This window comes from Paramormyrops kingsleyae, chromosome 25 (assembly GCF_048594095.1).
Source record: "Paramormyrops kingsleyae isolate MSU_618 chromosome 25, PKINGS_0.4, whole genome shotgun sequence".
Taxonomy (NCBI): Eukaryota; Metazoa; Chordata; class Actinopteri; order Osteoglossiformes; family Mormyridae; genus Paramormyrops; species Paramormyrops kingsleyae.
The window spans coordinates 25,265,666-25,277,209 of record NC_132821.1 but is presented as its reverse complement, the minus strand read 5'-3'; the positions used below and the strand labels follow the sequence as shown (position 1 = coordinate 25,277,209).

The window sequence follows — 11,544 nt, the reverse complement described above, 5'->3', positions numbered from 1 at the left end:
TCCTGTGTGAACTCAAACTGGTTCGGTCTCGAGCTCTAATAAACCGCTGTCCACCTAGTCACCGAACTGTCATTCCCCCTCCCCTCTGTTGCCACGGAGCTGTTTGGTTTTCTTAGACGTCGTGATACCACCTGAGCGATCTACTTCTGTCACACGTGACTAGGGCTGTGTCCAGAACTGCATACTTGTTTGCTGTGTAGTAGCCAAAATGTAGTATGAGAGGTGAGCAGTAGGCGAATGGTACCGTGATTACATGCTACATTTCGTGAGAAGCATCCTTTATTTGCCATTTGCACAAGTATAGGTACATCGGAATGCTTCTCTTTGCCGAGCCCATCTTGCTCTCCATAACTTAGGGGTCAGCCAACATGCGGCACCCCTGGAGCTGGGGGTTAAAGGCCTTGCTCAAGGGCCCACGGACATGTGACTTTTTCTATATCATTGGTACACATTCAGGTCCGGCAAAATGCAAGATAGTGTCTGTAGTGTGTCTGAGTACATGCATACTGTTCTCATGCAAACGTACAGTACATACTACATTAACAGTCAGTACGCTTCTAACGAAAATCAGTACATACTGACACTGTAAGTGTGCGATTTCAGACACAAACTTGGGCTCTTAGCTGATGGTCACAGACCATTGTGTGTTATAGAGGAGGTGGGGGTCAGTTTGTCAGTCTGGGCTGATGCTTGCTCCAGGTCACATGACCGCTTTGCTGGTCCGATGCTGCTGGCCAGGACGAGGGCCCATTTGGGTGGGTTCGTCTGGTCCACGGCGTCAACGTGGTGAATCTTCAACTCAAGAGCTTCCTTCTCACCCAGCTGCCTTATATTTTTATCTTTAAGTGAAGGTTCTGCAGCTGTAGAAGATTTCTGTGGATTTCCAGGTCTCGCATGCTATGTCTGCTATACCAAGCATGTCAGGAATGTGCTATATATTTCCTGTCACCCTCCGAGAGAGATGACACGTACCTGCCAACATGGGGACTTTATTTCTTGTCACCATAGGTTGTCTATATTAAGAGCAGCCTTGATCAGCGTTTAGGACACAGGCAAGGTACTGTCCCAAAAGGAAGGGGGAGAGAGAGAGGGTATTGGCCATCTAAACACGATTAAAGATGCCCCCCCTTGCAGATGCAGCCGGGTCATGCATTCTGACACCTGTCTCTGATGGATGGCTGCGTGCAGTAACCCTAAATACATCTCCCGGCTCTGAAAGTGCAAAACCAAGGTGACTCCCATAATGCCAACATCCCGCGAAGCGTTTCTGTGGCTGCCCGGCTCCGCCGCGATTAAGTTTGCGGGGCACCGCTTAAGTTCCTCTGGAGGTGTTGGGGAGGAGGGACGCCAGAAGAGGGCGCTATCGGTGTCACCTTTGGCACTGCGCGGCACATTCCAGCCTAGGCTGGGTGACATTCCACGTGGAATGTGCAGCCCTCGGTGCCAGCTGCTCCTACGAGGAGCCGCTTCAGACACGTGACGCGGCTTGTCGGCTGTGCTTTAAAGGGGCGCGCACCAGCTGCAGCCTGGACTCAGAGTGCTCCGGCGGTTCACAGTGACGTTTAAGGATCCGGTTGGAGAGCAACGTTGGGCCCCTCAGACTCGCCACAGCAGCTTGCCTCAAGGGCTCTAGCCCTCTAATAGGAGTCCCCTTCTGGGGTATGCCCCACTAGCTCAGAGTGGCAATGCTACGGCATTGCCCCATCCCCGGTTTCACCACGGCCGGCCCCCGGAAAAAGAGCGCCCTCAAGGCCCCGGCAGGCCCCGGCCCGGAGCTGGAAGATGTCAAGGAGGAGAGCAAGGAGCCCCTAACCCAGCACAAAGTGCTCAAGATCTTCAGCATCAACATCATCGCGCAGGGGCTGCCCTTCTGCCGCCGCAGGGTGAGTCCTGCACCGGTTTGCCGTCGGGTTTGGCGGCGCCTCACGGTTTCGTCTTTAAATCGAGGCGACGGGCTCCCTGTCGAGGTCCATCAGCTCTGCTTGTTTATCGTCGGGTGTCGACAGAAGGCAGCTCTTTTTTCCTCCTATCGGGCAGCTCGCTGGCCGCGTCTGACCGCGATGACGCACAGGCCCACTTCGGCCCTTTTGTTTTGCAAATCCAGAATAAAACCTCTTTCCTGTTTTCATGCCCTCCCCACGGGCAGACTTGTATATCTGTTCTTGACTACTTAAGATGGACAGATTAGTGCCGTGGACAGAGAGGTGGAGATTCTCTCCTTGACTGGCTTCTGGATTTATGCTCGTCATGTTGTCTCGCATTTATTGGTGTCTTAATATAAGCCTGTTGTGTGATTTATCTATTTGTTTTGCATACTCTGTAAATCAAGGTGAAGATGAATTATGGCTGGGGTTTCTGAATGGGGGACTGCATGAAGTGCGTGAGCTTCGCAACCTGAAGGAAGGACAAGCTCTTTTATCCGAGTTGCTTTTGCAGTCGATCTGCGCTGGTGTTATAAATTAACTCATGCGGCGCCTGCAAATTACCTTATTGCAAGCGTAACTTGTAAAATTTTAGTAACTATAGGCCATGATTTTTAATGATCTGTAAAATGCTTGGCTATAAATGCGTACGGCTGTGCTGCCTGTGTGCTGCTATATAAGGGTCATTGCCCGTGTTGTCTTCGGGTTTCCTGGCCGAGTGCTTTACATGTTCGGGCAGGACCCGTCCCTAGGTACGAGGGGGGCAGCTGTTACCTTGCAGCCTTTTCCTGAATAACTCAGCTCCTGGTGGATTTTGACACACATCCGCTGCACTGGCTGCAAGGAGCAGTACCTCCAGGGGTTTGAGTCCGAGGTCCTCGTCCCACACTCCGGGTAACCACCGCTCCGCACCGATGAGCTCACCGCCCCGGTCGCCACTTTCCGAGCCCCACCCAGCCGCCCTCGGGACCTGGCGTTTGACCTTAAAAAGACTCTTCGTGGCGTACCTATTTATAGTCCCGTGGAGCAACGTGGTCTGTGACGTATCAATACTGATTCCAATGCAGCTGCTGGCCAATAAGAGCGAGCCTTACTGGGCTGCGGGGCTGCTTGACGATTCGGGCTTTTTTTAGGACAATGCCTTGCAAACGAGTGCTGTGCCAAATAAGTGTCATACTGCCGACAAAAGGCAGGTGGCCACCTTGCGTCCGATCTTAAATGTAACATTTAAAAGCACGGAAAATGGTGAATCTGCCTGCCCCATCATGGCCGAACGTGAAAGCAGTCAGTTGATTTTCGTTTTCCTTTCTGAGACCTGCTGCTGCTTGCTCACCCCGCCCATAAGTTTGCTGTGGTAGCTGGTGGAAGCTGCATGGGCGTGACCTTCCATCGCAGAAGGCTGCCTGAATATTGTTAGGATGCTTTCTTCCCTTTTATAGTTGTCACCCCCCAGCAGTGTGACGTGGCGCAGCTTTGCTGTGTGTCACAAATTATGTTTGCTAGCTGTCAATCATTGCCATGATATAAAATTAGCCTTCTAGAAATGTCTGACACTGCCCAGGATGGTCCTAGTGTTTCAGGTCCCTTTAACTGGGCATTCTGTCATTGGTTGTTATTGGCACACACTGATGATCAAATAGCATGATGTTTCAAGTAGGATTTTTTTGGAACAGATTCCCCATTTATCCTTAGCTATTTTTTTTTCTTATCTGTCTTCGCATTATTTTATTTTTCCATTCCAGCATTTGGGCCTTAATTTGAACTGTGTCTGAGGCCTTGTCCTCCAGAGATCTGCTGGTACCTCCACAGATGCCCATATCACCAGTTCTAATGCAAACAGACGTCTCTTGCCTGGTAATAGCAAGCCAACTCAGAAGGGCTAATTAGAGGCTGTATCTGAGAGAGCTTGGTGACTTGCTGAAGATTGCCAGTGAGTGATCGAACATAACTTCCGGGCTGCCAGTTCATATCGCCGCGACTGCAGAATTTATGGTGGTTTCTCTGCTCTGTGGTGCAGTTCAGACGGCTAACACGTATCGACGGCCGGGCTGTGGAAGGTGGAGGCAGGACCTTGTGGCCAAAGGCCAGCTGTCCAGCGGGGCTGCTGCTCGGAGCAGGTGGAGTTCCTCTCCAACTGTCCCGCCGCGCCCTGGAAAAGAATGCATAGGGTGACATTGGAGAGATAAGCAGTATTAACCTCGGGGATCATGTGCTGAGGTGACCCAACCCCAACCACCAATCAGTCGTGGAATGTGATGATTCTGTCTTCTGAAAGTTAGTGTCAAGTCATTAAAAGCTGTTACTACTGACCTAATTGTAACTGGATGGCTCGTTAGGCTCGATCGTTTGTCTGTGGACCAAACCGTTCAGCAAGATGCCATGACGAGACTCTGATACTGGGTATTTCATATTGTTTTTCCACTTTCATCTCAACTCTCATGTTAGTGTACCCCATATGAAGCTCCTTGAGGGAGGCTGACTCTGGGAGCACGGAAATGCTGATATCAGGCATCGTTCGGGGTCGATCTTGGTGTAGAGCAGAAAAGCCTGGTATAAAAACTGGAAATCCAGCCCCCAGTTGCTGCCAGTCAGCCTTTATGTATAACTGAGCACCTATCCCTACATGTGGATAGCTGGGTAGTCATTGGTTTTTGAAGCTTTCTGAGTCCAGTATGGCTTCTGGGTATGTTTCAGCCCAGACCCCAAAGTGATTTTATATGGGGTTCTGTCACCCAGGCAAATTTTTCACTGGTGATTCTTCTCCTGTTTAAAGCTTAATTCAAATCGCTTTGCATTACGTGGCCTGCATCTGATAACTACAGAGAGAATCTGTCAGAGTCCTGAAAATTCCTCAAACTTTTGATCAGTTGAAAACTTATCTCAATGGCATGCTGAGGGCCCTGATATAAATAGTCAGGATGGAGATTGGGTTTCCAATTAAAATGTGTCGGGAAAGAGCACTTACCATTTCTCAGGCTCGAATGGAGGTCCAGCTGCTGTGGAGATGGTTATCAGAAAGTGTTGGGTGCATGGAGAGTCATTAGAGAGGTCCGATTGTGTTCCCCTTCCTCCCTCTAGACCATGCCATTGGGTAAATTAATCCAGACCAACATTTAGACCAGGGTTGAGTCTCTGTCCACCTGAAAGGTTGTCTACTGAACTTTCCTGTCTTTCTGTGGCCTGTGGGAGGGATGGGGGGGAGGTAGGGGTCACAGCAACTCAGAATCCATCTTCACACCCTTAAAAGCTTTCTGCTGTTGACGCGTTGAAAGGGCACCTGCCCCGCACAAGGCTCTCTTGTTTTTAGTTGTATTGTCGTGCATTAGTAGTACAGTGTGTTGGGCATAGGAAGCCATGGAGTGAACCAGTTGGGACGGTGATGGCAGGGAGGCATTGGGGTAGCACTTTAGAGGACATTGCCGGCAAGTTCTGGCCCATGGCTGCAGCCCCTGTAGCTTCGGGGAGGGGGTCGATTTTGCAGCTCTCAGTCATGCGTCTCCTTCGATCGCATTTCAAAAACAACTTCTCACCTTACACCTCGTCCTCCATTTCCAGGAGGTTTGGATAAAAGGGACCGCCCTATTTTTAATGCGAATGCCCCATGTCACCTGGCTGTTGACTTGCCGCTGGCCGGGAGGCCCGAGAGTCACGCAAATAGCCCGCGTTTCGATTCGTAAATCCCCCGATAACCTTCACCTTCAGTCCCCTGCCGCTTTTATTCTCCGAGAATAGCAGCTCCTGCGTGCACGAAAACTGCTGGTGACCCCCGGCCATGAGGTCACACGAGGTCTGTATCCAGGTCTTAGATGGGGGCTTCCCATCCATTAAGCTAATCAGTCTCGGTGTAGGCTGTAAGTGTGGTAGCCTCTGTAACTCTAATGGGTTTCTGGCCAGTAGGAAACTGCGATATGAAAGCCCCACTGCCTCCCCATGGTATTTGAGCAAAACAAATGCTTCACAGATCTAGACTCCCTCAAATCCCCGGTTTTATCCAGTCATGTGTTAAAGGCTTGTTGTGGTTTCCATATAGATGAGTATCAGAAAACATCTGAAGCAGGCCAGTCGAGACCGCAGCCCTTCACTTCGAAGCGTGGGAGACTCGGCAGTAAAATGGGGGGCAGAAGGCGTTGAATTTCTGAAGGGGTTTGAGAAATTCGATACGCCATAAACCCCTGGATTCTATGAGGTGTAGAGTGGCCTGCATTCCCAGCTCTGTGGCGTTTCTGACTCTTCGCGGCTCTGCACAGCTCCTTATTTACTTTAAGGAGAAACACTCCCTTGAGACGCCTGCTCTTGGGTCCTCGTTTGTCACGTTGCGGAAAGTTCCAGAATCCACTCCCCCCCCCCCCTTCCCATAATAGGAACCTCATAGCAGGTCTCAAGGAGTTGCATTGGGTCTTGTGTCTGACTGGCCGCCGTGGGGCTGGAGGCCCCACTGCAGATTAACCAGAGCTGGGGCACAGGAACATGATGCAAGGACGACCTGTTCCATGTTGAGCAATCATGGAGGGGCGCTTAAAAAAAGCTACAGCTATCCATATAGACATAGGGGGGACTCTGATAAGGGTGCATAATACTTTATCAGTGTGTTACTTTCACAAGTTCCTGTTGCAGTTTATTCAGAATTCCCAGTGGCGCCCCTTCACCTGCTCTACAGAAGTACTGCTTGCCCCCCCCCCCCCCCCCCACCCCTCCATTCAGATCTGTGGAGCTTCTGTTGGGACTTTGCTTATGGCCTGAGAGGAAAAGAGAGTCCCTCCATCAGGCTGAGCCAGGAGCTTGTGAGGGTTCAGGCAGGCTGAGATGCTAATGCTCAGTGGCCCCCGCCCCCCCTTCTAAGGGCAGGAGACCTTTAGGGAAAAGGACCATCACATGTAGAACTGGACTGAGTTGGTTCCAGGATGATGTAGTTCAGGAACTATCTGACTTCTCCCTACCTTTTGGTTGCAGATGCATGCCGCTAGGTGTGGCACCCCTCCCTGCGGCTGGGCCCTAACGGCAGCCTCCTCAACCCCCATGTGACCCAAGTACCCAGGCAGCTGAGCTTGGCTGTACCCCCCCTCCACTTTGCTTTGCTCGGGTCCCGTTGCCCTTGGGCTCCAAATAACGCCGGCGAGGCATCCGGGGCAAGCTATTCTGGTCCACTCCGATCCTGGGGCCCAGCAGAGCCTTCGGCTTCTCAGCTGGTTCTGCTCTCCTTCGTTAAATTGACTTTCGCCTCCCTTTTCATTTGGGTCGGCCGCAGCTCCGGGAAGACCGATGGGTTGCTGGTGAGATTAGGAGCGATCTGGAGCATTATTCCTGTGCTCTATTGGAAATAAGGACTCTAGCCGGCCTCTGCTGAACTGGATTAGTGTAGTTTAAATGGCATGAATCCTGATTATGTGAAGAAAATGGAATTTTCCATGTTCTGTCAATAGCTATTTTAGAAAAATGCCAGGTTTACACATCGTCAGTCTGGCACTCTCTGCCTTTTGGCTTCATGTGTCAGTCAAGGGCCATCTGGGTACTTGGGGTTGGATAGAGTGAAAGTCATAGGTCAGAGGTCAAAGGCTCTTCACTGACTGTTGACTGATCGCTCTAATCAGATACCAAGGGCTTCTGTTCCTTTGTCAGCATGAAAATGGTGACTGTTTGCTGGAAAACATGCACACACACCCCCGCCCTCTTAGTCTGTCGCAGCTCTGTCCGTTACCCTGCCTCAGCAGCCCGTGCCTTGCCTTTTAGGGAGCAAGGGCGAGGCCGGGCCAGGCTGCCTCTGCCTGCTCTCGGCTAATAGTAGCATCTAGCGTCGGCCTTGGTGCTGCTCCCATTAGCCCCAGCAGGTTTTGGATACCTTGGCCCTGTTTAATGAAGGTCTCCATGCTGTAAAAAAAAAAAAAGCAGTTTTCTCCTGTTCCATTACTGCCAAAAAGCTGAGTTATTGAGTTATCTAAAGCACCCCCCTTTTCAAAATTACCCCCCACTATGGCGCTCTGGGCTGTGAGCCAGGCTGGACATTTCAGCTGCTAAACGTTGTCTTGTATTCCTCCCCCTCCCCTTTCCGATGTTAGAAACATGCCCCCCCCCCCAGCCTGCGTCCCTGCGATTCCTCTGGCACATCACCCGGTAATTGGGTCATCAGTGTCCAGGGCCATTGCTGGGATACCGGTAATTGATGCGGCAGTCTGCATGGTTTGCTTAATCCCAACATAAGACCAAGAGGCCCCCCTCACTGTGTGTGGTCCTGCTGGTGCTGCCATGGAGCCATACCAGGAGGGGTCGCCCTCCCGCCTTCCTGTGATTTACCAGCAGTCATGGGACCTGGCATTAGCTAAGACAGCTTCTAGCTTGGTGGAGAGGCGCTCCTGGAGAACATTGATCTTTTGCTTGCTTGTTTTACTCGCATTAAAGCAGGGGGACAGAACAGAACATCGTACATGCCTGGGTGGATGCAGAAGTCTGCAGCTTCCCACGTCTAAATTTATGCTGCTTCTGCGTGATTACCCACCTGCTGCTGTAGTGGTAACACGTGCAGTGTCAGTCTCCCGTTCACGGCATATTTGGGTGTGGTGCGGAGAGGTGTAAATGTGTTCCAAAACAAGCCAGCCCCAGCTGTGTCTGTATTTTAAACTGCTGGTCTGGGAAGTGGGTGTGTGTGTGTGTGTGTGTGTTGTATCTGGTATACCTCTTCCACAGCACAATTTCCTTTCATAATGCAAGTCATGCATCCCCTCCCTTCCTGAGTGTTAGTCTACGGCAAGACAGGTCAACTACAAATCTCCCCTTGAAGATTAATATTAGCATCTTATTTGAACCAAGCAGACGGTGGACTGCTTCGCTTTGTTGGTCAGAGACAAACCGGACCTTTATTCTGCTGATCAGAGCACAGTCCCGAGGGGCCTTTAGTGGTGGCCGATATCAAGGATACTCGGACTTTCTGGACCATTCTGGTTTCTCCTCCACCGTGGACAGGTCTTGACTAGGGTTGCAAAATTCTAGGAATATTCTTGTTAATTCCCATACTTTCCCGTTAATTCCCATGGAAAGTTTCTAATGTGGAATATTTCCAAAATTCCCCAGCTTAACTTCCCATGGAACGGAAAGTTTCAGGAAAATTTCCAGAAATTTTCCAGCCCTTTGCAACCCTAGTCTTGACTCACCACTTTTTGCCGTCTGACCTCCCTACCTGCTCCTTGTCCTGCCCTTAGAGTTACACACCCCATCCATCAAAGCTGAGGGTGCGTTCGAAAAAGCACGCAAGGGCTTCCTGTGTCGACGCTCGGCCCTTACTCAGCAACTTGTCATTAGCATTCCCGCCACTTGAGCTTGGGACTGAAGCAAAATGAACTTGTATCTGGAGCACAGGCTTTCACCTTCCTCCCAGCTTCCTCAGAGCATGATCAGCCTTGTGTTAAGGTGGGGACTCTGAGCAAAGGGTGAGGCAGAAACAGTTGCCCTCCCATACCCAAAATGCGAGAAACGTGTATGAAAATACACACTACATATATTACTTAGTGCCTACATGTTCAAAAATCCTCATTTCCAAACTTGTTCTTCACTGCAGATCCTGTGTATCTTTCTAGTTGGAATACTCCTATCCCCACAACCCACTCCCCCCGCCCCCCAACCCCCCCACCCCAAGAAAAGTCCAAAAGTGTTAGCGGCCAGAGGCCTGTGAAGCGTGGATGGCCGATTGAGTCAGAGGCTGCAATCAGCCCACAACGTCAACTGGGCAGGACCGAGACTCTGGGGCGCCTTGATTTCCTTTGGGGTGAGTGGGGGGGGGGAGCGGGGTGTTTGTTGTATATTGTGTGTGTGTCTGCTAAGGATCACAAGTGCTACAGATATTGAACATTCTGGCTGATTTCTGAGCTCCCTGTGGTCACCAAGTTTGCTGAGTCATGGATGTGTTTACACAACTGATCAAGTGCCCTGCAAGCACTTCTCAAAGTCATCAGGCTCCTGTAAAGCGTCCCTCCATTGGAGCTGAATGTCCTTCGCCTGCTAAACACTGGTGTTGATAACCTTGGGCTAAGATGTGGGTCGAAGATGAATGATTATGACATGTATTTGGTTCTTGTTTATTTAGATTTGAGCAGCAGATGCCAGCAAATTTGATGTCCATTGTCAGGTCGGTTTAGTTGACTATCCTTGAGGATTCGATTTAAATAGACCCGATTTGGGAAATTCTGCAAAGGTATCTTGAGAACACGGTGATCCAGGTTGTCGAAGTTCTTCATCAGTGTGAGAATCTTGCCTAACTAGCACTGGGAGGTTTAATAACTGCCTATATTGCTGACTGTTACTGAAGGTTAGAATGATGGTTTCTGAATTGCAGACCCTGCTTGTATTAGGTAACATAGATGGCTACCTAGGGCACTGACTTAGCAAGCCAATTTCACCTTGTCTTGGGTGAGGGGCATCGGCAGTGAAGTTTGCCTAGGGTGCAACATGGGCTTTGACTGGTACTGCGCACACTAATTTTGCATAGAATTGATTTTTGAGTGAAAGACACGTGATCCAGAACCAAGCCATCCACCTTCCCGACACTGGTGCTATGTCAGTAACGGCTGAGCTGGCGGCTCTCCTGAAGAAGCTTGTCCCCCCCCCAAACCCTCACTGCCACTTAATGATGCCCGAGTGTGTTTACCCCTGCAGTAATTTTCGATTAAACCCCATGAGAGTTTAGTCAGTCAAATGGATTGAGTGTTCCCTGGCAGGCGGTTATATGCCCTGGCCAGCCGTTGTCAGTCTGTCACAGAGCCTCCCTTCGTTAACATCGATTTCAACCCATCCTGCTTAAGGCAGACGTGGCATTCCCACATCCAGGAAACCTGGCTTGCACTCTTTCTGTCCGGAATGGGTGTAGGGGGAATTCCAGCACTTGCATCAAAGGTGGGCACTCGTGTCCTGGCCGGTTGGTCCCTCTCACTGTACTCTTCCCATTTTGGGAATCATAGCTGGAGTTTAATTTTGTGGGTGGTGTTTGTGAAGAAACCGACCCCCTCAAAAGTTGTTGACTTGGATGCCTGAACTTTGCTCTTTTAGTCTTGATTTCTAGTTACTTTGTTTGTTCTGTATGTAGATGTCGATGGGAGGGCCCAGTAAAGAGACTTTCATAGAGAAAGCTGCCTCGCTGGTGGTATTTGAACTACACAGAAATGGACTCTGCCCATGATTGACACCAGGGCTCAGTTGGTACTGACTTGAAACCTAGTGTGCGCTAATTGCGGCAAGACACACCCTTATAAGCAAGAAGAGCAACCTTTGTATGCATTTTTTAACAAGATGATTCCAAGGCACTGTGTTACAAGGAGCCCAATTGAGCTTGAGCAGGATGGAAAGCTGGCCATAACATAGAAAATGGTCCCATCAACCATCCTGCACCGTTTCATGGGCTAGAGGTTTCAGTGTGAATCAGCCCACTTCAGTGCTATTAGTGTCCTTCACTTTGATTCATGGGATCATGCGACCAATTCCCATAAACTCCTGTGTGACAGGGACACTGTTTAACCCCTCAGCTTATAGTTAAAATGCCCGTGTCAAAATGCCTTTGCTCAGTAATCGAGCTGCAGCTGGCAGCAAGACATACTAGCATTGCTACTGGGAGAGGACTGCACTTCTCATTGGTCGGACTTCT

At 50.2% G+C, this 11,544-nt stretch overlaps 1 protein-coding gene across 1 annotated transcript in view; it reads left to right on the top strand.

The window, feature by feature from the left end:
- The first annotated feature begins 1,525 nt into the window (after positions 1–1,525).
- The window catches only part of fbxw7 (F-box and WD repeat domain containing 7), a 45,110-nt gene continuing 35,091 nt past the window's right edge, over positions 1,526–11,544 (top strand). The window contains exon 1 of the mRNA XM_072707620.1: positions 1,526–1,883. Within this exon, the coding sequence (XP_072563721.1) occupies positions 1,686–1,883 (198 nt within the window). The 5' untranslated portion in view covers positions 1,526–1,685. The remainder of the gene's footprint in view (positions 1,884–11,544) is intronic.